The following is a 27,799-nucleotide window of genomic DNA, read 5'->3' as shown; positions in this document are numbered from 1 at the left end:
TAAGCCGATACCTCATCAGACAACATATCACCCCCCATGCATTAACAGGACGATCGCCTGCTGAACTTTTATTAGAAATAAGACTTACTTGATAAAGTACAACCAGATTTTACCAAAGATGTGACTGCAAAATTAGAGATACAATATCTTATTGGGATTAAAGAATCATAAAGTGATAATCCAGATGACAAAGTCTATGCCCGACCATTCAGACCTGGAAAGAAATGGATTCCTTCCACTATAGTTCAAAGCACAGGTCGTTTGAGCTATCGAGTCGAAACATCTGATGGAAGCATCATTAGAAGATATACTGACCAAATGCTTGCTAGGATTACTGCACTGAGAGAAAAAACGTTGTAAAATCAAAAATAATGCTAATGAATCAAATAAAATCAAACATGTTTTGGCCTCATTAATGGTAATAATTGAATTAATAAGATATCTACTGATTTTATGCATATACTCGTACATATAAAACATACATGATCATTGTCATTGTTAGTGGTATATCAGATTTAGGATAAAAATGCTGCCTATTTGATTTAAAGAAATATACATTTGTTTATTAGTGTTTTCCTTTTGTTTTTCAAATACATTCCTTTTATTTCAAGCTTTTCTCTTTATATTTTCAAATGCAGTGCTTAATGATTTATTAATATATCACTTTGTTTAAAGCTTGAGTTGATTTTAATCGAATAGGATCAGTACTAACAATTTAAATGAAATAAATATCAAATTTATTAGGAAAATAACTTTATTTCGGAATTAATCTTTTGGTGATAAGTAGGTAAATACAATTGTATTGAATGTCTTCCAAAATAAAAAAAATAGATATAAGGGTATCCTGGTGAATTTTGTCTAGCGACAACTGGTTTTTGTAATGTCCTGGAATTGATCTGTCTTAGATTCCTTCAAAGGTCAGATTCCTTCAAAGAGAATCTAAAAAAGAAAGCAACGTTTAGTTAAATATATGATATACTTTTCTCCATCTTAAAACTGGAGTTAACCTGAAACAGAAATTTTTCTATACAGGGTATAAGAGGATTTGCAGGTTTTCTGAATCGTATAATTGCAAAAACAGTATTTTTAGGTTTGGTTTGGCCATTTATAGATGAGAAAACCGTGGCTATGTTGAATTTAAAAAGTGGGGTTCTTAAATTTCTTGAAAGACCTCGAAAGTCAATCACTCATTCTTTTGCGAAAAATATTGCAATTGAGTAAGACACTTCTTCCAACCTTGTACAAATTTTTGTTCTGTACAGGATGAGTCAACAATAGAGTGTCTATCTCAATAATAGTTTGGGAGGTTTACAACAAATGTTAAATACAAAAGTTATAGGGAAGGTTAAGACACGGTTTTAAATTATTGTATCATACTGGGTGCTTCATAGCAAAAAAAGTAAGGAAGGTTGGAAAAAATATATTTTTATTTATTTATTAATATTCTGATATTATGGAAATATATTTACCATATATAATATATTATGTAAAGTGTAATAAAAGGAAGCCAAAATGCAATAATATACAGGGTGTTCCATTTAAAAAAACATACTGATCCACTTACACATTTTTGAGCCACCCAGAAATTGAAATATTTTCCTGAAATACATCCTCGTACATACTTTAGGTTTGAATTTAAACAAAATTGTGGAAGTTTATTATTCTAGGAGCTACAGATGCCCGACGCACTACTGCCGGGATCCTGTATATTATAAAAAATATTATTAGATAAAAAGTTATATAATTTTACGTAAAATTTAAATAAATAAAAAATAGGGCGTTGCATTTAAAAATGTTATATCCGGCAACACTTTTGAAGCACTTTGTATATTCTACAATAATTTTAAAATGTGTATCTTAACCCCTCCCTATAACTTTTATTTAATATTTTTGTAAACTCAAAACAAAGGAGAGATAATGGACCTGGCTCTATCGTTGACTCACCCTTGTACATTCTTTTTAATGTTCATCAATATATTTTTTTACCTTTTTATACTGGTACGAGCTGTAGTAAGTTCCACCTTTTAACAATTTTGCTAGCTTGACTTCTCGTATTCCTCTACATCTGAATTCTCATCATCTTAGTGAAGAGTTATTTTGCAAATTTGAATTGTTGGGAATCTTTGTCCAGCGTTAAATTCAAAATCACAATGCGCAATGCAAATCAAATCATTTCGGCCGGCGTCGTTTTCATCACTCTTCAAGAAAACATTTGGCCGCCATAATGCTACTGAAATAATATTAACGTTTGATCATTCTAAACAACTACTTAAACAACACATTACCTGTAAACGATACAATTCTCCTTTTTGTCACTAACAACTGTCATATACAATAAATATCATTGTACTATTCAAAATAATGGAACGCGACAAAAATCATACAACAACGTGTAGCTGATCGGGCTTATCCTGTCAATACCGCCAAACACCATCTTTCGATGTCCACCTCAAATGCATGACTTTCTATTGGCAAATATTAATCACGTGGCAAAAGCCTAACAGAAATGTTAGCAATTCTTGTAGAAATAAAATACTCTCGTGCTTAAAATAAATTTATTATAAGGATGTCTTATTGTAATAAATAGATAAGCGACACTTTTCAAAAATAACAAGGCAATGCCAGTTTATTTTAAACGTGGTTCTTTTGAAACATATAGAGTAATAATTACTTTAAAAGGACTAAATATTAGATATCCAATAAAACAGTATTCACTTTATTTCGAATGCTTTAATTTTTATTATGTATATAAAACAATATTATATTATCAGCAATCGTTTATAAAACAAATAATTAGGTAAATCGAATTCCATAGAACGGGTTAATTATTTTAACGTGATTTATTGTGCATCTTACAATGCATTTTTTTTCTGAGTGTGAAGAAGAAACCAACTTGACACCAACGCAAGAGCCCTAACAGTCACATCCAACAACTGGTGAAACGTGTCAACCACTCATTCCAGAACAGGCCAAACCAGTAGAATCCAAAACGCCTTTAATCGGCGAAGACAACAGCCGACCAAGAAGACAATGCCGTCCACATAGATACCTAGAAGACTTTAGAGTTCCACCCCAACTAGGAGGGAGGAATGTGTTGTACATTGGCAACACTGCAGGAAAACAAAAAAGAAGAAAAGCGTCAAGAAGTGAGTGTGATATAGACTTATCTCGTGTCATCGCATAATGTTTTATTATTGTAATTAGTTGCATAAAAAGTTTATACTGTACATACGTAAGAGTAAATAAAGAGTGAAGCCGGCTTTTCCTTCATTTGAGACTTAACAGTTGCATACTTAGCGAATCACACTGTATACTTGGAGGGACTTTGCAAGAGCGTCCATAGAAAAAATTCTAATTTTTTGGGACTAAAACGATATTTATTAATTTACTAAAGAGTTTTTTGCTCCGTATTCATCTTTAATATACAATTTTGTATTGTTTGTATTTTTCAAGTATCTTTTTATACCCCAAAAACGACTTACTCTTAGCACGTCTTAATAAAAATATGTGTTAAAGTGTTAAATAACCAATCTACCGATTTCTACCGATATCTGACGAAGCTATTTACCGAAAATGAAATTTTGGTAATGGCATCACTGACTTGGACTGTGTCAATCCGCCTTTAGGAAACATTCATTTAAAATGTCTTTCTTAGAATGGGTTTAAGAATTACCCCCTTAAATATTAGAACAGTGCTAATACTATTTCTACTAACCATTACATCCATCACAGACACCATTTTTTACACCTTTCTTTTTTTAATTTGTGACAAGCAAAAAATGTAATAAAACAATTTCTTTAATAATTTAAATATAATATTTATTTTATCACAATTTTCCGTAATATTTTTTAATTATATCTGAGGCTTTCTCAGCTATCATGATTATGGGCGCTGAGGGATGTCCAGTATTCACCTCAGGCATCGAACTACTGCAAATAACTCTCAGTTTGGAAATGCCGTGCACTTGTAGATTAGTGTTTATCACTGATACTGATGGATCTGATCCCATTCTGGCGGTAGACGATGGATGATAGACCTACGAGTATATTAATTCTAAATAAGTAATGTGTATCTCAGGCACTGGTCTCCAATAAACGCTGTAGGCCGCATACAGCGTCACGCTATACGCAGCGTCTACAGGGTTGTTCACCACATACGACACGGAGTATTGTAGCTAAACGATTAGATTTTTACAAATTGTAAGTTTTGGGTTCGTTGAAGGACTATTAAAGCTACAATTTAAAAATATTTTCACAAGATACAGAGTGTCCCAAATAAGTAAAAAATATTATACTTGTATTTTTTTAAATAGAACAATTTTGATTCTACGATTGAAATAAAGATAAATTTGATTAAGTTCACACTTAAAACCTTATTGTTTTTGAATATTTTCAATTTTATGAAATTGCAGAAAATTTAAGGCTTTATTTCTCCAAGGGGTATAAGTTTTAATACTAAATATTTACTGAAGATTATTTATTGGTCATATATAGTGGTAATAATAAAATTTTACGACTCCAATACAGAGTGTCCAAAATTTTTATTAAATAATTACTAGCTTTAAACGGCAATAACTTGTTTAATTTTAAATGGAACATCCTATATATTTTACGTGAATCAGATACATAATGTAATTGTCTATCAAATTGTATTGTTCCATTTTTACCCATCTCTTCAAGTTTTCATAGAAAATGCATTTTCTTATAGTTTAGACATCATTTATCACTATACCCATGGAATATTGACATTTTAGCTTATTTTTAAAGATGTAAACAAATTTTCAAAGGGTACATATACTAATATTGTTGATATAGTTCGCTTATTTAATTAAAAAAATAAAAAAACTGTTTAAATATTTTTTGTTAAAGAGGACCAATTAATATGATCCCAGTATTCAAACTACATTAATTGACTGTTTACGTTGTAGTAATAATTGTTCCAAATACTAAAAACTGAATTTTGTGTGTGTGTATTACACAGTGTGGTAAAAAGTAACACCTTATATAATTTTTATTTCATTTATTGACGAATGCTTATTTATAAAAACAGAGACATTCATTTTCATAACTTATTATTATATTGATTTCTGAGCCAAATCCACATTTATTTAGAATAATTTATTAATTAAAACAATTTAAAAGTATGTAATTAACTAATTTTTGGTGTTTTTAGTAGGAAATAATGGTGGTATATTTAATTGGTATACTCTTTACAAAGATTTAAATAGTTTTTGTATGCCAATGGGCATGCAATATTTACCACCTGTACATTTTGTACATATTATGGTGCTATAAAAAATCTGAAATGTCAATATTCCATGGGTATAGTGATAAATGAGGTCTAAATTATAACAAAATGCAATTTCTACGAAAACTTGAAGAGATGGGTAAAAATGGTATAATACAATTTGATAGACAATTACATTATGCATCTGATTCACGTAAAATATATAGGGGTGTTCCATTTAAATGAAACAAGTTATTGCCGTTTAAAAGCTAGTAATTATTTAATATAAATTTTTGGACACTCTGTATAAGGTAGTAAAATTTTTTATTATTGCAACACAATATCTGATCAATAAATAATCTTCAGTAAATATTTAGTATTAAAAACTTTGATACCCTAGGAGAAGTAAAGCCTTAAAATTTTTACTGCAATTTCATAAAATTGAAAATATTTCAAAAACGGCAAGGTTTAAGTGTGATAAACCTTAATAAAATTTACCTTTATTTCAATCGTAGAATCCAAAAATAGAATAATATACAGGGTGTTCCATTTAAAAAAATACAACTATAATATTTTTTACTTATTTGAGACACTCTGTATCTTGTAAAAATATTTTTAAATTGTAGCTCTAACAGACCTTCAACAAACCCAAAACTTACAATTTGTAAAAATCTAATCGTTTAGCTACAATACTCCGTGTCGTATGTGGTGAACAACCCTGTATATGCTACAGTGTAAAATGGATACATGCGGTCTCGCTTTCATGTTGAACGCGGCGTTCAACAGCTGGACGTGGCTTCAAGATGTGACGGCTGCGTCATTATTCATTTTTGAGCATTTGTAGCGTACGGACGTCGCGTAAATACCATGCGCCATGAGTAAATTCAACAAAGAAAAAAAACGAATTGTTTATTGAATTAGTAAAGGGCAACATGCCAATATTTGATGCTAGTGATAAGAACTACAAAAACAACATTGTGAAACATAAATGCTGGAAGGAAATAAGTAGAATACGATATTAAAAGTTAAGCAAAAAGGCGCAAATAAAAAAAATAATCAAAAGAAATCTTACCGTAGTACTCATATGTCTTATGGCACACTGCCACCAACCCTTACTAAATTTCTTAAATGTTTCACAATTTGGATAGTCAAATGCCACCACTTGTGCTCCGTGCTTCCTAAATGCCTCGGTATTGTTCAAGTTCACAATAAATTTCACTGCCTGGTACAACTTTTCGATATCCTCTTCTTCAGCCAAGTAGTTAGGATCGATCAAGGGCACATCCAAGGGACTGTTGGATTGAAGTTTCACCGTACCACGTGATTTCGGATGCATCAATATCGTCAACATTATCAAGTCACTTGTAGTGTTGATTTTTATAGCAGCCAAGTATTCATCGTTAAGGCTATCGATAAAAATATTTTAAATATCATAACAAAATAAAGACAAAAAATAATTTACATTTCAAATCAATGAGTGCAGCGGAAACGAAAAAATTGACCAGATAGATACGGATACTTTCGAACAATGTCGGTTTAGTAGATATGTGATATCATAACGATTAAAATATTCAACAAAGTTAAGTTTTTTTTTTGGAGAGGAAGAAGAAACCATAGAGCACGTGCTGTGCTACTGGAATACCGCAACCGGTATATGTAGACTATTTCTCTAAAATTATAAAACATAAAAATACTATACCTGCTGTATATCGAAGCCCTGTCTGTTAGATTTTGCGGAACTGTCACAAGATATTCAATATCCGGCCGTTTTTTAGTATCTTTGTCGATATTTGTAAAAGCAATACTGTCGAATAATGAAATCAAGGGTCGCTGATTTCTTCTATACCTCATTAAAAGTTCTCTTAAAGTGTCATTGTAAAAAATGACGTTGGTCCTATAAATAGAAAACGTATTTAGAAATGCTGAGTATTTTACCAATGAAACAGTTGGTTTTGTTAGGAAAAATATGAAAAAATAATATGTATACTATATATATAATACATAAAATTAATATAATAATATATACTATTATATATAAATATGTAATAATATGTAATCTTATGAATAGATATCCATAACTTTATATCGTTGGAAAGGGTTAAATGCCAGCATATTTTTACTTATACATAGCCAACTATGATTTCATTAAAAAATTATATTTTTTACTATTTCTGACAAAAAGAATAAGTATAGAAAAAACTACGCCATTGGATTGTGCTTAAAAAAGAGCCTTAAGAACGTTTTTACAAAATTTTATTATTCCGAGAAATAAAAAAGTTATGGACAATTTTCAAAATGGTCAAAAATTCAAAAAGACTCACTTCTCACTTGGTAGTGAAAATACCAACAGGCGGTTTATGTAATTAAACGTGTCTCAGAAATCGAGCCCATGACATCTATGTCGGTTTTGCTCTATCTAGTCAGGAAATAGTTTTTTTTCTGTTAAAACAGATCAATTTCAACCACCCTGTACTTCAAACTGCTAAACTTATGGCAACATAATTAACAGAAACGTAAAAAAAACAAGACGTAAAAGAGAAATAAATTCATGAGTCCGAAAATGGATTAGCCGCAGAACTTCTTATGGTGGGTCTAATACTTTATTATCTGGGCTACGGTTAGAAAGATCCTAGAGATTATAAAAAGAATTGCAAACCAATTTAAATTTTGAAAAAAATTGCACCTATGTTATATAAAAAATAACTAAAAAACAAGATACATTAATGTGTAATGCTATTTCTCCTCAGATTAACTTACAGACTTAATCTAGACATTATTCTTTTTTAACTAATTTTGTATTTTGGATTCTATGTGTTCCATAAAAACTCATATTTTTCATATATATTTTAAAGAATTTTCTTCTGACCACCTACTTGCGCCATTTTAAAAATACCACTGGAACGTAAAAAGTTAAACAATAGTCAATTGAGACTTCAATCAAATTCCTTAGTCAATAGACATGATTTGTCGAGTTTAGAGAGTCATATTGCAAATTGACTGAAGTGAATTCAAGTGACTTGATTAATTCACTTAACTCCCCGTGTAAACGCGCTTTAACTCTACCACTAATCACTCAGTTGTTTTTTATCAAAGCCACCTATAGACTTTTATCTTGTATAGTCAAGACTTGGGTCAAATTTAGGCCGACTTGGGTTTACATCAATTTGGGAAAAAATTATGTAACTAGCACTAATCAATACTTTTTTAATACACTTATTCAATAATTAAATTAGAAAACCTTTAGATTAAGTCCATTTATTCCTCATCTCGTTTTGATTGGTCTCACATTGTTATGGAAAACCAATTTAAATATCGTCAAAAATTGAAATAAAAAAGTTATAATTATTGGTTTAGTGTAGAGTTGCCAACTTTCAAAATAAAAAATAGAGAATGAGTAAGTAGGCCCAAGCAGCATTTGGACGTCGGGACAACGTTGTGTCACGCGACCAAACGTCGGGGCGCAACGTCGGCACAACCTCGTGCCAACCCTAGTCTGGACTAGTTTGGAGAATAATTTTTGGGTCGAAACGACGTTGGATACCGACGTTGGCTAGAAGCCTAATTTAGTACAAACTGCAACGTTGTTTAAAATCCTAATTCACAGAAATACACAACTAATATGGCGTCTAAGTCGCGTTTTATCCTAAATTGGGATAATTATAGTAAAAATATTACTTTTATGATTTAGTTAGAGACATATGTCAGATGGCAGTGAAGGAAAACAAAACCAAAGTATTTAAGTGTGGAGGATGTTTGAAGATCATAATTATTGAAACACTTTAACCGACTTTGTAACTCGTTACCCAAGGCAAAAAAGTTAAACGCAAACAACTTTATTGATAAATGTATTGTTTCTACTTTGAAAAATACTAATGGGCCTTAAAATTAAAGAAGTTTTAAAAATTTTCTTGAATTTTTTTTTTTAGTAAAATGAGAATAATTTATTCGCAGTCGAAAAAATTGTTTCCGCGTGTTTTTTAGGGTCAAATATCTCAAGTTAATGTATTCAAAAAGCAGGAATTGCTATTTTAGGAACAAAACATTTTCTTATTTAACAACATGGCGGCTTTCACTTTGTTGTTTTGGAGATTAAGATGGAGTAGTTCGAGTAGTCGCATACTGGACTAATAAACTCGCAGTTCGGCCTTAACAGGTAGTATACTAGTCGCAAGATTGCCTAATTTAGTCATCCTAGAGTCTAGCTTGTGCCGCCCTCTATAATATAAATAAACGAAGGAGTGGATAAACTATCGGTAATATATGTCGATGTATATTTAAATTTAGTTTTATATGTACCTTTCTTATGTCCCATTTTAATTAAGTTTTTTTTTATAAAAACAAAAACAGTACTGAACTGTCTGACTGAACAGAACAATGAAGTGAAAATTTAAAATTTAAGGTTATGGTTCAATACAGTTGCAAAAAGGTAGTGACTCGACGTCCTACCAACGTAAGAATAAGGAAATCTAAACAACGTTGGAATTAGTAAAACAGACGACGTTTGCATAACGTTGGAATAGGTCCTGAAACTGACGTCGGAAAACGCTATATTGTCCAACGTTGTAACTACGTTGTCCGAATCACCTAAAGATCACTTAAGCAAAAAAGGTTACAAGACAACGTTTATTCGACGTCGCAGAAGCTTCCTACTTTGCTGTAGTACTAGTCCAACGTCGGCACAACGTTATAAAAACTTTAAAATTTATTTTAATACCCAAGGTAGGGAGCTAACTATTTTTTGTAACTAATCCAACGTTGTGATTAGTAAACATGTGGTCGCAAGTCGTGAAAATGCTACTTGGGGAGTAAAAAAGAGTCACACAGGCAAAACATTTTTTGAAACATCGCCCAAATGTCTAGGATTTATCAAAAAGTTATGTAAACGGTATATACGATTGATGATCTTTCTTACTTTCTTAAAAATAATTGATACTTAAAACTTGTTAAATAAACCGTTTTCAACAAAAAATATTCTTCAAAACATAAGCTAACAGTCAGTAAACATAAAATGGTTCAGCTTCATTTTCTTTTCTATACAAACGAGTGGGAGTAGCGAAAGACGCAGATTAACAAATTTTTAAAGCATTGCATTGTGGCAATAGACGAATCTTTTTAAGATTTTGAGTTTGGTATGTAAAAAAAAGGTCCTTTTCAATACGTGAGAGAAAAGAGGAGAGTGAGATCAAAAAGTGGACTGTCCTCTGGAATAGAGGACGGTTGGCAACCCTAGTTTAGTTTGACGCTAGTGATCTTCCTACAGTGCCATACTCACCAGAGGTATCCAACTGTTTTAATGATTGTTGATCGTTCCGTATGATCTGTCTGATCTTACCTGATTGCCAAGCCGATAAACATGACATGGTCCTGCAAATACTCTCCCACAGGCAGGTTTTTAACCAACGGTACGTTTACCTCCCTCAAATGCTTTTCCGGGCCTATTCCAGAGAGCAGGAGCACTTGAGCCGAATTAACTCCGCCGGCTGGAAATAGGAAAAAGGATGAAGGGGAATATACGAAACGTTCAATACTGCTAAATAGACTTGATAAAGACCAAAATACACGTCGAAACGTCCGCAATTTTTTAAATAAAAAGTTGTTTATTTCCTGGTCCTAAACCTGCGATCGCCATTTCATACATAACATAAGGAGGTAAATTTACCACTTTACTGCTAAATAGATTTTTAACATTTGCATGTTCGAAGAAATGAACGAAAATTTCGGGGATTTAAACGATTCCATTAGGTTTCATTGAGTTTATTTTCTTTGATATGTACTTTTTATTTCAGATTATATTCAAAGATTCTGCTATTCTTTAGTAATGGGGTTTGTTAAAATCAGTAGAGTATAACAGATGTATTTAGTTAAGAAACTTTAATGAACTAAGATTTATAAGATTAACGAATCTATGGTTAAAAATTAGTTTCCTTCAAATGCAAATACAACCATTAGTGTCATAAAAACCTTATGAAAGCACCCTGTGTAATATTATGCAAAGAGGGCTCGGTATCACTGAGAGATGGTGCAGGACTGTCGGCCGCAACTGTGCCATTCAGAAGAACGAACGGTCTGAAATACCCGAAAAGAACCACACTAGATGAAAAAGAAAACAGAAATAATGCTGTCACTGGAAATCAAATATCTGGGAATAACACTGGACAGTAAACTACTGTGGAACAGATATATTAACAAGGATAGGAATATTTGGATCAAAAATTAAATACTCCAAACCAATGGGCCTATACCCCCGCGTCCTTCAAGCAGATATCTACGCTATCGAAAGGTGCGTTCAACTAATCTTAGATATGAACTATCGGAAACAAGAAATAGGCTTCTGATCCTATAGTCAAGCAGCCTTAAGAGCGAATAACTCAATAACCATCAATTCAAAGTTGATCAAAGAATGCTTAGAGAAGATGAACAAAACACGATCTAGCTAGAAAAGGAGAGAACACTCCAATAATGGGACCAGAAACATTTTGCTTTCCAACTTAAAGCAGAACTGGAAGACTCCATCCGTAAGGGTCCAAACATAATGAGCATTTTATCATGATGCTAGCCGCGATGCATCCTACGCACACTTAAGCTTGATTTTCATGCATCCGTTATACGTTGATACGATGGTCCGACGGTGCTCTGATTGGTCATAGCGTTCTCGCGCCACTTTTCATCCGTAAATATTTTACTTCAGCCGCCGTTAACGGATTCGTTCATACGATAACGGACGTTTTGACACTTTTTTGACAAATTTAATTTAACCTTAATAAAAATATAAGTAAAATAGAAAAATCGTTATGGAAACTAAAATATCAAATAAACCAACGTATATCCGATAAACGGAGGCATGAAAATGCAATAAATTTAAAAACTGCATTATTTTTTAACCCATCAAAGTCTTTAAATTCTACCAATAAAATTAATATCGTGTCAACGTATCGTCGGACAACGGATGCATGAAAATCAAGCTTTAAGCCGGAGTCCCATGCATCCGAAATTCGATGGTACGACATCCGAAATTTGAAGTTATCCTGTGAAATAAAAAAAGCCTGTCAAATATATTACTTTTAGGTACAATTAGGGCCCGATACATTTCAAAAAGTAGAATATTATTTTATATTAAATGAGGTATTGTACCAACAATCAATTTATATTAATAACGGAGATTAAAAAATAACAGAATAAATAGTTCCTTTTTTTATACTACAAAAATAAACTATAGAATACAACAGTAGTTAAAAAAATAAATAAAAAGTTATGGCCCGGCCGAGATTCGAACTCCGGTCTCTCGCTTCTTGGCCCGACTCCTTACGCACTGCTCCACAGTAACTTGCTTAGCGATAATTCAATGACGGTATATAAACAAAAAAACAGGTTTATAACAATATCTTGACGATTTGAACTGGCGCGCGGAGCGTAAGACGGAGTGTAAAGCCGGAGTCTCATGCATCCGAAATCCGATGACACGACGATCCGACGGTGCTCCTATTGGTCCAAATATTTTGACACCAATTTTTATCCGATATTTTTAACTGATCGTCCGACGTCGTATGAAGTTAAATTTTGTTTAACTTTTGTACGATATCGTGTGTTTTTTAACCTCACTTTTTTGAAAACATTCGTTTTTAAAAACAAGTTTAGCGGGAAGTGCGCAATTTCGGGATATTTGGCGAGGAAGTTATTTTTATAAGTGTTTCTCCAATAATACATGTAATTAGGTTGATACTGTTGATAGGAATGGCAGGTCTAAATGTCAAAACTGTAAAATTTTCGGAACGAACTTTCGGATGTATGTGACAGGCTTTTTTTATTTCACAGGATAACTTCAAATTTCGGATGTCGTACCATCGGATTTCGGATGCATGAGACTCCGGCTTTACTCGTCGTCTTTAAAACAGTACTTATAACGTGCGCATAGGATGCATTGCGGCTAGCATCATGATGCAATGCTCACTATGTTTGGACCCTAACTTGAAATAGGAATCCTCCAACGGTCTTCAAAAAAATTTCTCAGGGTTTAGAACCGAGAAAAATCAAAGATTTTCCTGGATTTAAGAACAATCTTCGGATTGTCACGGAATTTTTAACAGGACAGTCTCCTCAATGAACTCAGTAGATTGAAACTAAGAAACAACGGCGAATGGAGATTCTGTTGAAAAAATGGGGAAACACCACATCACTGAGTGCACCGAGACGGCAACCATTCATTCAATAAACTTTGGTACGGCTGATATCGGAGATGGAGAACTAACCTCTGTAAAACCGTCTAAGATACTGGCTTCTCTACATCTACATAACTAAATCTGTCAAAATCTTGTCATTGGTTTTTTACCAGTAAAAGAAATTTGCGTAAAAGATAAAAACTACTTAACGTAACAGAAGCAAAAAGACAAAGAAGAAAAAAATATATTTAAAATATCTAAATACTGCTATTCTATTATTATAAAAAAATATATAAAGTTCATAAGGATTATTTTAAAAAAATGGGCAATCTAAGATTTGTCAACAAACAGTTCGTTATTTTTATATATTTTCATGTATAATTTGACATTTACATTTTTATAGATATAAAAATTTTCCAAAAATACATACCAAATTTGAAGTAACTGGAGGCTGACTGATAGTAACATATCCATTGTCGCCATGATAAAATCTATCTCTAGGTTCAAACACAGCTTTTTCTGACTTCTTAAAGTACGGCAGTACTTCGTCGTAAGACCATCCAGAATTATTGTAAACAAATACCTATAAACAAGAAATTGTTTCTATAATCTGTTAAAGCCCTGCTACTAAAAACTGAACCTCCCTGTAGACAAAGATGTCTGTAAGTTTGAAATAGAACCTGCTTCTAGTTTACGAATATAAAAAAATATTTTTATTAAATCTGAAATACAAATACACTGACCACCAGTAGTAGACCCATTTTGGTGATTTTTAAGCATTTTGCAACTAAGCAAATAGTGTTATAAAAAAGTATAGTATAAATTTATAAAAATAAATACTGACCCATCTGTTAAAGTCTTCTGGATGTCCTCTGGCATAAACAGCACCGTTGACAGTTGTTCCACCTCCAATAACTTTTGCTTGAGGCAAAAAACATCGTTGATTCTTCATTCCTGACAAAACATTATATTTTAATGTGTATTCGTGTAAATGTAATAAATTTGATAATAAGTAAACGCTGTCACATGTTTGCGTCTTTTCTGCAGCAAAATATTTTTATACAGGGTGTATACCAACATTCTTATTTTAAATATCAAACCCTGCAAAATAGGACACTAATTTAGCACAATACCACAAAACACTTTTCTTTTGCACTGGACGTGTGTTTTGCTAACCATGTTGGCATCATTAGCAGATGATTAAAACTGATTTTGAGTTTTAATCATCTACTGATCCCATAATTCCAGAAATAAGTGCAAGTATTATTGTTATTAAGTGCAAGTATTAACTGGTAGTACAGTTTGACCCCAGAAACACGCCCATGAGTTTTTTTGCGAAAAAAAAATGTTGAAAATTTAATATTTTTCTTGACATTTACCGGAAAATATTAAAAAACTTTTGAGTACGGCTTGTTCAGTTTCGTGAAATTTGTTTGTTTATATATTTGCGAGAGAATGCAATGTTGCCACCTCCTAAGTTATCCACATTCTGTAAGTTATAAGTTGACATTTTTAAATTTCGAAAAAAGAAGACTTAAATTAATCACTGTAGATTGTTTAATCATCGTAGATTACTATTAGGTATAGTGCAACGTCTGTTATATTAAATACCCTTTTTCAGTTTAGTAAACTGAAATAATGGAGACTCTAAATAATGAAAAATTAGCAGCACTTTTTTCGCCATAATACGAAATATTTTTCAGTCGTTTCCCTTCAACAGTTATAACCTGTGGTTGTAATGCATAAATATTTTGATATAGCGCTTACTCATAACAGTATTTTATATTCAACATATACACACACCGGCAAAATCTAGGGATATCATTTTATTAAAGTTAAAATAAATGTTTTGGAATAAATAACCAATATTTGTAGGCCGATTCTTTCTACTTCGATTGAAACGAAGTAGTCACACTAGTTATTTCTAAATTTGGGATATTTGCAGAAGTGTTTGTGCATTTTTTGTCAAATGTATAAAAAGCACCTACCATCAATTGTTCGAATTTAACCTGTACTGGCTATGTTTTTTATGATAACTGGCCAGAATTCATTCAAATAACTCTGTTTAGTATTAAACTACATTATGGAGCGTAGACATCTTAACAGAGACGAAATGCTAAGGGCCATGGGTATGCTCGAAGCTGGAATGCGCCAAATCAACGTAGCTAGAGCATTAAATACAAGGCAAGGTGTAATATCGCGATTAAGTGCACGCTACCGTGAAAGTGGTGATGTTGCAGAAAGGCACACAGGGCGACATCGCATTACTACCCCTCAGGAAGATCATTTTTTACAATTAAATGATCGACGCCGACCGACTCTTACAGCACCAGAGCTTAGTTTAATTCTCCAGGAAACACATAATGTAACCGTTAGTCCTGACACTGTTCACAATAGATTAAGAGAGGTCAACTTAAGAAGTAGACGCCCCTGGAGAGCTCAACCCTTAACGAGAGGAAATCGAGAAGTACGATATTTGTGGGCTCAAGATCATGTTCAGTGGTCGAATGAACAATGGGCCAATGTTCTCTTCACGGATGAGTCACGCTTTGGAATTCATCCGGATTCGAAAAGACTTAGGGTATGGAGAGAACCGGGAAATCTTATTCGGTTAGATCATGTTCAGGAAGTGCACCCTTATCAAGGTGGAACAGTTATGGTCTTGGGAGGAGTCCAGTTAGGCCGAAAAACCGATCTCGTTTTTCTTGAAAGGTTTCTAACAGGAATCACATATCGTGATTTAATTCTTGAGCCTGTCCTGTTACCTATGACCTATGCTAATGATTTTGGGAGAAACTTCATTTTCATGCATGACAATGCACGGCCTCATACAGCCAGAGTGGTAAGTGAGTTTATCAATGCTCATCAATTAAACATCTTACCCTGGCCGGCACAATCTCCTGACCTCAACCTCATCGAGCACGTATGGGACGCGGTCCAAAGAAGAATTTTGGGAATGCGTATGCCTCGTGAAACTCGTAGGGATCTGGTTCGGGCCGTGAATGCAGCGTGGCAGGCTGTACCTCAAGAAGAGATCGACAACCTATCAGGAGCATGGAGAGACAATGTAGGGCTGTAATGAACAGTAGAGGAGGCCATACCCTTTATTAAGTAAAAAATGGTTTTATCTTTTTTTTTTTAATTCACAGTTTAGAATAAAAAAAAAATGTGTGTATTTTTTGAGTTCAATAAAAATCAAGGTAAATTTGAAAAATTCAGTAAATTTCTGCATTTTTCATTTCCAATACGTCCTGTAAACTATTTATGTTTAATTTTAATTTTATATCAGAAATGCATATAATAAAATTACTGACGATGGCTGGATAAAATTGTAATATCCCTAGACTTTTCCGGTGTGTTTATTACACACACACAACACGTGCACACCCGCCAAATCTATTAAACTGAACATTACATTTTATAACTTTTATATGCGGAATATTATTTTAACTTTTACACATCAAACATTTTACATAAATACATTAAAAATTTGCTTTAAACAACTTTGAACTTCCTATAGGCTTGGTGCATTTCAGTTGATTTTAAAGATCCGACCGCAACGCTCAATACGGCAGAAATCAGAAGTTTTCGCTCTGTATTTCCGATGTTGATCGCATTGAGATAATATGAAAATCGTGGCTTTGTCATGATATTTTAAGTATTTTAGTTTTAATAGAGCAGGTATTGAAACTATAAAACACGAGTACGAGGTTTTCTGAAAAACTGTGTGAACTTGTTTCTGAAGTGAAAAAGAACACAAACTGGGCGTCCCTTTGGTTTGTGACAATTTCAAATGTTCATTCCAATGTTAACACTTGGAAGGAGGGCGTAATTACGTGGTTGTTGGGTGCAATAACATTCAATAACTCAACTTTTCCGGATATCCGAAACAACATTTTATAGCTTCACAACTTCTCAGACTGATTTGATCAAAAGCAAAACTGGATTCAATAAGTTCAACGAAACAAGTGAGTAAACAAAGTGCCCATTACATAAACAAAAAATTAAATAGGCATATACTATGAGAGGATAAATTATAATTTGCAATATTAATGGTATACTTGTTTTAATCAACTAGTGCTTAATTTTTTATGGACAATCGAATATAATATATATGGAAAAATATAATATGGAAAAATCGTTATAACCGAAATAGCTCCAGTTATGTCTCCGATAGCAAAATCAGTGCGTGAAGCTATGCTAACTACCGTAGTTGAAGTCATCTAAAAAGTTTAATTAGCTGGAATAATAAATTATAATACCAAGTTAGACCTTCCGTAGATATCAAAATATTTATTTTTCTATTTTTATTTTCAGAATTTTTACAAATTACACTTCCTAACACCAAGAATTATAATTTAATAAATTCTTCGTATACTCGCTATTTAAATCCGTGTATTTGTATATGCCGGTTGTTTACGATATTCCCCGATGATGGCAGCAACGGCGGAGAATGCACCAAGCCTATATTTGCCATATAATTACAGTCTGCCGTAAAACTGATGGCAACGACTGCCAAGAAAATGTATGTACCGGGTGGCCAACTAAGAATGGACGCCGGCTGTATCTCAGAAAGTACTTATCGTATAACTTTTGGAAAAAAATTCTAATAAGTAAATCGACCAAGAGAAATCGCTAGAAATTATTTTCAAGTTCGAAAAATGTCCGCTAGGGGGCGTTTTGTTGATAGCCAATCAGAAAACAGTGTTTTTCTCAAAAATATGCAGGTGAACAGGTATTTTAAATATTACTATTGTAATCACCGAGAAATTTGTAATTTTTTTGATATAGAGTGTTTTGCTCTATCTCATAAAATAAAGTGGTGGGGGAAGGTTAAACTTGCTTTTATTAGAATAAGGATAACTCTGGTTAGGGTTATCCGATTTAAACAAACTAGGGCTCGTTTAAAAGAGCTTTTCTTCCTTAATGATCTCCAGTATAAATTTTATCTCCACAATTTTTTTCGTGGTAGCTAGAGGGCGCTGTTTGACATCATAACAGATATTGCGCTTTTGCATAAAAAAATTAAATAGGAGGCTATATTTCTCTTTACACAGTTAAATAGAGCACGAAATTTCCAAAATATCAGCGCAAACCGCAATTTTCTTTCATGTCTCTAACCGGAGATATTAAGAGAATAAATTATGTGAGGCTGCCGCTTAGGATTATATAGTTTAAAAATTATAGTAGTAGCACAGAATATCTAGCTACGCAACAGAGGCCTCGTTACATGTAAAAAATCGTAGGTCTCAAAAGGAGACAGACTTTTAAAGCCTGTCTCCAAATCAGATATTTTCTAAGGATATTTTGATGCGGTAGTTTCACTACTACATAACAGAGGGCGATAAATTTAAAAGAAAACAGTTTTCTACAAACGAAATTTAAAAGAATTTTATGCAGTGTTGCCATTGTGTAATTTATATTGTAATACTTCCTGATAAAGCCTACGTTCAAATTTGCTACATCATTTAAAACATATTAAAAATTGATTAGAGCTCTTTTTTCAAACGTTTAAGTATTTAACTTGCCATGTTAGTTGGAGTTAAATCTTACGAGCTGAATTAAAATCACTTCCTGACGTTTGATTCTAACTGAATCCTAAATTTTGATTGTAATTCGGCGACAATATAATAAGTATTGTTCTACTATTATGACACCACTTTCTGACATTCAATTGTGTTCATACCGTAAGATCGGGAAAAAATGGCGTTAGCGATTGCTATGAAATGAAAACCGCTGTCATTTTATGTGTAAATTTATATGGGAAATGTCATCGATCGTCTTTTCCCAGCCAATTGGACGCCGTTTTTTTCGGTATCATACGGTATTTGATATATACTTGCGTATTTTTCATGACATTGCAATATTATGGTACCATGAAACTTAATATGGTACCATATCAAGTTATACCGTAATATAGTACCATATTACGATACATAGCGTTCGATTGGGCTTAAACTTGGCATATTTATATTACGTATCTTCAGTGACATTGTAATATTATGGTACCATGAAGCATATCAAGAGGTACCATAATAATACCATATACGATACCATTTCCTGGCGTGCGATTGGACTTATACTTGGTATAGTATAAGTATCTTCGGTGACATTTTAATATGATGGTACTATGATGCATATAAAGTGGTACCTTAATATAGTACCATATTACGATACCACTTCCTGACGTTCGATTGAGCTCATATTTGACTATACTTGCGTATTTTTGATGACATTACAATATTATGGTACCATGAAGCGTATCAAGGGGTACCATAATGTAGTACCATATTACGATACCATTTCCTGGCGTTCGATTGGGCCCAAATTTGATATACTTGTGTTTCTTTATAAAGATTTGTTTAATTAAAAATTTTAATTTATTTTACGAATTTTAATTTATTATACTATGTCGGTGACAGCAAATTTTATGCCGAACTAATATATTATTAATTGTACCTGTGTCACTTTTTAAAATCTACTTAGGTCTATATAAATAACATGGCAAACAGAAAAAATTTGTTATTATAGAATTTTTTTAGTCAATTAACATTTTTTGTACTGCATTTTAATAAATCATTTCCATTATTATTAAACGTATATTTCATTACTAACGTTTCAGCATTAATAAATATCACTATCAAACACCCTGTATATTATTAATTTTAAAGGTAATTAAAGTTATTTTCTTCGTTAACATAATAAAGTAGTGTTATTAAAAATGTATTTTGAGAGCATATGTTTTCTAATTTATTTTTTTATTTTTATTAGGTAATTTATTCTAATTTTAAAAGCCAAACGAATAATTAATATAAGTGTATCTGACAAGAAACGAAGAATAGAAAGAAATTATTATACACCAGAAAAAGAATGGGATCCCAATTAAAGTCTGTTTGAATCTGGCAACTGTGCATATTTTGCCGAGCTTCAAGGCCGTCGACGTGCCGTCGATCTACGTCGATCCAAAACCGAAAGTTGAAAATTTCCAATTATATTCTGATTATGATATTGTTGCGCCATCTAGTACTTTATTTGTGCAATTTTAGCTCTTTCATTTCGAGTATTTTTCTGTTGCGTAGCTAGATATTCTGTGGTAGTAGGCTAGGAAACAAAAAAATTGGTAAATTGGTTACGTTAAAATATCAAAACATATATTTTAATTCCATTTTAAAATCATTTAATTGTTATTTTTCCATGTTCGTTCTTGATTCGACCCCATAAATTAAAACCCAGGCATATTGAATCCGATGACCTAGCTAGCCATGGAAATATGCCGCTCCAGCGTCTCTATCTAGTAAAGTAAGTGGTATCCAAGAAAGAAGCTCCACACTTTTCATAGCAAAATATGCGACACAACTGCACCAAACTGCATTATCTACACCAACTGCATCCATGCTGATGAAATTGCAACAAATGCATTTTCATCATGATGGATCCCCTAACAAAATTGGCAATTCATCTCTTAGAAATTATAGTTCATTTCATTCAGATAATCATTCGCCATCCTAGAATTCCTGCCTAAACATGCACCGACCAACGGCCTTGGTGCTGAACTACTTGCATCCAGGGTAGATTTGGACCAGTAGTTCATATTGTTAACATTCGCATCTTCGGGGCTATATAAAAAGTGACCCAAACGACATAAACTTTATAATACAATAATAAATAACTCAAACAACAGTACGAACTTGGATTAATAGCTAAATGACGTTACATGAAATAAACCCCTAGTTTTCGGCCATACGAAATTTGGCCCTTTTCTGTTAAAAGCAATATGGCTGCACAAAATTCCTAGAAATTTTAATAAAATTATTGATTGTCCGACTTTCGAACATTTTAATCTGAGAACTACCTACGTATACGAGCCCTAACAACTATATGTTGGAACAAGATCTTTTTTTGCAATAAAAATAGTAATTTGTTAAAACGACTCAATTTATTTTGTTTAGTGTTCTAAACTCAAACATTACAATATGATCTAGACAATTTTACTATATGTTTATAACTTTGCAAACAAATCACTTTTGATAATAGCTGATTTTGACAAAATCAAGCCAAATTTGCTGACAACTATATATTGGGACAGCACAACAAGAAATTTGTTTAATACGGAGTTACATCACCTTTCGCCTTAACAACTGCCTGAACTCTAAATGCATTGTATTTACCAAAGATTGGCACATTTGAGGAGAAAAATTATCCCAAATTTCCTGCAGTTTTGTCCGCAAATCAAAAATTGTTTGTTGAGGATGGTTTCTTAAAATTGCTCCATTTTATGCCACACAGTTTCTATAACATTGAGGTCCGGACTACCTGCAGGATGGGATAAAACTTTTATATTATTATTAACCAATTTTTAGTTGATTTTGCTGAATGGCACGATGCTCCATCTTGTTGGAAAATATAGTCTTCGTTTGGAAACAATTCTTGAGCACTAGGCAAAAGTGAGTTCTCAAGTATATGTTCATATTTTTGGGCGTTAACAGTACCATCTATAAAATTGAATTTGTCCAAACCTCTTGCTGACGTGCAACCCCAAACCATAATTCCCTTAGGAAATTTAACAACCCTCTTTAAGCAATCTTTATGAAAAACTTCTGCTTTATTTCGTATTATTCGTTTTCGTAGATCTCCAACGCAAACATCAAATTTAGACTCATCGCTAAATATGACCTTATGCCAATCATTTTGTGTCCACGATAATTTAAATTTTGCTCAATTTTAGCGAATTTTCTTTTGAATTTCTGTCAGTAGCGGTTTTTCTTTGGCCTAAATAAGAATTTGTATCAATAGTCTTCAGATAATTGATTATCCACACAAAATACAGTTTACCTTGTAAAACCCCAGACCGCATTTATGGATATATTTTCGGCAACATTCTCTTGATATAATTAAACCAGTTACAGTATTCCATTTAACTGTTACTTCGCGAAGAGTACTTCTTCTGGCAGACTTGCAAATTTTTGCTAAATTTCGTAAATCTCTCTGAGATACAACTTTTGGCCTTCCCGAACTTTTACCTCTAACGTCTACATTGGCAGATTCGCCGTATTTTTTTATTATATTAAAGACCGTGGTTTTTGGAACTTAAATCATCAGAAATTTTTCGAATTGTTTTTCCCGTACTGTATTGACGAATGATAATTTCGCGTAGTTTTTGATTTGTAGCTTTCCACGGACCATTACTTTTGAAATAAATTAACAAAAATTGAAAATTAAAAAAATTAAAATTACTTACAGTAAATCTCACTACTCAAAGTATCGAGTCACTTACAAGCTGTCAATGCTGAAGTAACCAGTTTGCGACATTTGTGACGTTTGTAGACAAGCCGCCTATGATGATATTAATTATTTAAAAATACTTGTCCCAACATTTAGATGTCAGCAAATTTGTTCTTTTATGAACAAAATCCGCTACTGTAAATATGGATTGATTTATAAATTCATAAAAATATTATCAAGTTGTTTAGGATATATGCCGGTTTATATTTAAAAAATCTAACATATATTTTTCAGTCATTTTGAAAAACCAGGGCAATAATTCCAAAATATGACCTTGTCCCAACATAATATAGTTGTTAGGGCTCGTAATTAACCAAGATATTAGTAAAAATTATGTGGACGATAATGTTACATAAACACGTTTAAAAATTTGTGACGTCATCTTTTTTAAAATTCGAACTTGAAAATAATTTCCAGCGATTTCTCTTGGTCGATTTACTTATTAGAATTTTTTTCCCAAAGTTATACGACAAGTAGTTTCTGAGTTACATCCGGCGTCCATTCTTCGTTGGCCACCCGGTACATGTGATTCCAACAGTGAGACACCCCCTGATTTATTTTTACCTAAGCATCCGTTTTTTTGAACCGTTGTATTGTAGCCCCATGTCTTCGGAGAAAACGTCTCGTAAAGAAGCAGGCCAATTATTTTGTTGAAATCATCATAATCCCCTCCTGCATCTAAAAGCAGGATTTTCCAACTGTGAATTTCGGACAATCTGTTGGCTACTACTGCACCTGCTGCACCAGCTCCAATAATGATGAAATCATACGTACCATACTCTAGAAAAATTACAAAAATAGTAGGAATAGTATTTTCCGAAAAAAAGCAGAGATAAAAAAAATATCACTCCAAAAGAAATTCCTATGGGTATTATTTACTAATACAAATATTGCATTCCATCTCACAGTTTTGTCTGACAGACTTTTTTACAATAAATCACATAAAATAAAACTTAAAAATATAATGAATACAAAAATTTGTTATTGAACAACTGTGGTGACACATCTGGTATATCTATGGTATTTCTTTGAAGCTCAAACTTACCAACTGTCGTTGAATTTACTGTTTTGACCAAGTCGTAATTATCTTTTGGAATCACATAATTTTGAGCAGCAGAAATATTACTTTGTACCATATTATAGAACTCTTCAAAGTTTTCGTATTGTCTTGGTTTAAAAGTCTCTGAAAAAACGTAATAATCAATTAAATCGTGGTCTAAAATAATTATCATCTGTCTCACAAAACTTTGTGGAACAACTTTTATTGTTATATTTATTATTCAACGGCAAGAGTGTAAAATCTATTGAGACCTTTGACTATATGAACCCAAGGTTATATAGATTGAGAGGCACAGATTGAGACGATTGAGACGAGCTACATAAGACTTGATTGATAAAGGAAACTAAAACCAAATTCTATGAGTACTGTATTTATATTTTTAATATATCTCTCTACTCCGAACCAATGGGCACCTACCCTAGCATCCTACAGGCAGAAATCTACGCTATCGAAAGATGCGTACAACATATCTTAGATAGGAAATATCGGAAACAAGAAATAGCCATCTTATCTGATAGTCAAGCAGCGTTAAAAGCGATCAATTCAGTATCAATCAATTCGAAATTGGTCAAAGAATGCATAGAGAAGCTGAAAAAATTAGGCAAAGAAAACAAAGTCCTCCTACACTGGGTGCCTGCTCACCAAGGGATAGAAGGCAATGAAAAAGCAAATGATCTAGCTAGAAAAGGAGCGAACACGTCACTAACTGGACCAGAACCGTTCTGCTTTCCAAGTGGTAACCAACTCAAGGCGGAACTCAAGAACTTGGAAGATTCCATCCGCAACCTGGAATGGGAATCTTGCAACGGTTTAAAACACTCGAAAAACTTTCTGAGGGCTTACGATCAAGAAAAATCAAAGATCTTCCTGGATTTAAGTAAGAACAATCTCTCAGTCTCCTCAATGAACACATCAGTAGATTGAAACTAAGAAGAAACGGCGAATGCAGATTCTGTGGGGAAAATGGGGAAACACTAGTACACCTCATCACTGAGTGCGCCGAGACGACAATCATTCGTGCCATGAACTTTGGTACGACTAATATTGGAGATGGAGAACTACCCTCTATAAAACCGTCCCAGTTATACTGGCTTTTGTCAAAGCGCTGGGACTGTATGATGAGTTATAACTCAAGAAAGGGGGACACAATACATAATAGATCTGTAAGGTCGCAGTGATTAACCCCCCTCCCACTCATTCTAAATATATCTCTCTAAAGTTTGTTTTTATATAGGTACTCGTTAATAAATAATATAGAACCCGACGTCAAAAACAAAATACTCAATGGAGAAGGGCTATTTTTTAGGAAATACAATAAATTTCTTACAAAAAGGATGCCTAGAGAAGCTGAACAAATTAAGCAAAGATAACAAAGTCTTCCTATACTGGGTGCCAGCCCATTAAGTAATAAAAGGTAATGAAAAAATCGATCTAGCTAAAAAGGGAGCGAACACTCCCACTAACTGGACCAGAACCGTTCTTCTTCCCAAGTGGAAATCAACTCAAAAACCTGGAAGATTACATCAGCAACCTGGAATGGAAATCCTCTAATAATGGAACGGTCTAAGACACTCGAAGAAATTTCTCAGAACTTACAACCGAGAAAAATCAAAGATTTTCCTTGGTTTAGGTAACAGTGGCCGGCCGTAGTTACAGCAGTAGTGTGCCTATCTGCGGAGCGAGAGGTACTGGATTCGATCCCCAGCCAGTACAGCTAGTAGTGGGAACTATCGAATGAATACTATTGAAACATTCGATAGTTGCAATTCATTTGAATAATTCGATAGCTAGTAAGAAAACATTCGTTGAAAACTATTCGAATAAAAATTATCGAATAGATGCGTCATCTGCCTTGAAATATTGTATTCTAGTAATTCGGCAGCAAAAACCATTCATTTATAAAATTCATTTATTCGTCAGGATCGATTATAATAAAATATTAACTGGATTTTAGTTGTCGCCCGGCGACGTAGGTTTCTTTCCGAGAAACCCGACAGCGGTCGGTGGCAATGCTATGAAAGAAGCCGGCATCTTTGATTTTTTGCCGAGTCAGATAAAGATAAGGATACATTTTTTTTTATTGAGGTGCTAGTATTTACACAGAAAATACATTATGAAGGGCGCTCTTGCCATATATTGGTATTAGTTGATATTAGGAAAGAATATTATTTTTTGGCTTTAGTTAGTTAGGGATAGTGTGTCTATATATTTTGCATTTTTTTAGTAATAGTCTGTTGTTATACTGCAATAATACTTGTTATTTTGGATGCAGGAAAATTATTTTTAATGTTTTTAAGCAAAGACTGCATGGTTTAATAAATAATAATAACAGTAATAATTTGTTATACCTATTAACAACAAAATTTAAATTCATTTAATATAAACATTTTTTAAGTAGTAGCAAAATATAAACAACAAATTAGATGTCAAAATTATTTATATTAGATCCCATTTAAAAATAATACAGTCTCTAAATTTTTTGTGTGGCAACGTTGGTTTATTAAATAATAATAATTACAGAACTAATTTGTTATACTAACAACAAATTTTAAAATCATGAAATATAAACATTAATTCATTTTCTAAGCATGCAGTGTAATGGAAGGAAAATACAAATAAAAAATTAGAAATCAAAATTATTTATATTAGGCACTTTATATTACTATTTAAAAATAATATTTACTTTTACTGGCCTTTACTTTAAAAAATAAATTAAATATTTCTTCGCAAAAAACTACATGTAAGAGAATTAGCATAAACAAAATACAAACATCGTTAACTTTTTTTTAAATTGGCACGTGTAAAACTTTTAACAATTTAATTTTCTCACCCCATAGTTTGAGTTCGATAACCATTTACTTTCTTACTTTTTACTACCACATTACTTAAATATGATTATTAAGTTCAACTAATTCATATTATTAAAACATCTAAAATACAAATATATATTTTTAAAATTAATTGTAAGTTCATCTCATCTCTCTTAAAAATTGCTACTTCTCAAAATTTACCATTAAAAAGTAGACCATATACCATATAAAACTAAATAATTGAAAGATCTGGCTACGGAAAATCACACAAATTTTCGGAAAAATTTTGACCACCTGCACAAGCACACAATCGTCAATTAAAAAAAACTACTATTTTAGTATTTTAGAAATTTTAATAAACGCAAAGATAGCACAGTATTTATAAGGCGAAGTTATAAAAATTTAGAAGAACTAATAATGCACTGACGCATACAAAAATCAAACGAATACTAAATTTCATTTATCAAAAGCATTCGATAGTCGCGGCTGAACGATAACCATTTAGTCGCACGGCGAGGTTGTCACATATGCTTTAGTATAAAAATGAATGAATGATTTTATTCGAATAAAACCATTCGATAGTTGAAATCATTCATTCAGTAACCATTCGATAGTCTAATTCATTCGATAGTTCCCATCGCAAAGTACAGCAGCTTTATTTATTTAAATAAAAATATTTATTTATCTGAATAGAGCGACCAGCGAGCCGCCACCTCAAGGAAGGCAATGGCAAACCACCTTGAGTATATTTGCCTTGTACAGCCTCTCAAATAGTGCCGTTCGGATTCGGCGATAAACTGTAGGTCCCGTGAACTTGTGAAACACTAATGTCACACACCACACACCAAGTACATGCGAGAGGTAGCCGACGCTCTGTATAGTGTATAGTACTGTAAAAGGAAGAAGTAAGAACAATCTTCGGATTCACGGGATTTTCAACAGGACACTGTCTCCTCAGCGAACACTTCAGTAGATTGAAGCTAAGAAAGAGGGGCGAATGCAGATTCTGTGGAGAAACACTAGAACACCTTATATTATGCCACCCTTTTAGTCAATTTTGACACTCACTAAGCCGGTAAAAAGGCTTTACTTTTACTTTAAATTAAAGAAAAAAGAAAGAAAAACAAATTACCATGAGAGAAGATGCTCACTAGAAGTACACAATAAACTAAATATAACTCCCGGTACATGATATTTCTCGATGATGCAGTTGACTAGTTAATATGCTTTTGTTTATAGTTAAAATTTTAATATATGGAGTGCA

General features: G+C 32.7%; 1 protein-coding gene across 1 annotated transcript; it reads right to left on the bottom strand.

Moving 5' to 3' along the window:
* Nucleotides 1-165: 165 nt before the first annotated feature.
* On the bottom strand, nucleotides 166-27,799 carry LOC115886627 (glucose dehydrogenase [FAD, quinone]-like). The gene is made up of 10 exons (XM_030905873.1): nucleotides 27,668-27,799; nucleotides 23,711-23,848; nucleotides 23,230-23,445; nucleotides 14,228-14,337; nucleotides 13,810-13,966; nucleotides 10,560-10,707; nucleotides 6,927-7,121; nucleotides 6,300-6,633; nucleotides 3,840-4,037; nucleotides 166-339 (listed from the first exon to the last, which is right to left on the bottom strand). The coding sequence occupies exons 1-10, from the start codon at nucleotides 27,723-27,725 to the stop codon at nucleotides 166-168; spliced, it is 1,728 nt and encodes a 575-aa protein (XP_030761733.1). The 5' UTR covers nucleotides 27,726-27,799.

This window comes from Sitophilus oryzae, unplaced genomic scaffold (genome assembly GCF_002938485.1).
Source record: "Sitophilus oryzae breed Bouriz unplaced genomic scaffold, Soryzae_2.0 scaffold_1146_pilon_pilon, whole genome shotgun sequence".
Lineage (NCBI taxonomy): Eukaryota > Metazoa > Arthropoda > Insecta > Coleoptera > Curculionidae > Sitophilus > Sitophilus oryzae.
Note: the sequence above shows the minus strand (reverse complement) of the source record. Positions and strands in the feature narration are given on the sequence as shown.

What these genes read in the sequence shown, in the direction of transcription:
- LOC115886627 (XM_030905873.1), bottom strand. Translation starts at nt 27,725, where the DNA reads ATGTACCGGGAGTTATATTTAGTTTATTGTGTACTTCTAGTGAGCATC. An exon ending in AGTAAATTCAACGACAGTTG is followed by an intron (nt 23,446 to 23,710) that starts GTAAGTTTGAGC and finishes TAATTTTTCTAG; the next exon opens with AGTATGGTACGTATGATTTC. An exon ending in TAAGACATATGAGTACTACG is followed by an intron (nt 4,038 to 6,299) that starts GTAAGATTTCTT and finishes ATATACTCGTAG; the next exon opens with GTCTATCATCCATCGTCTAC.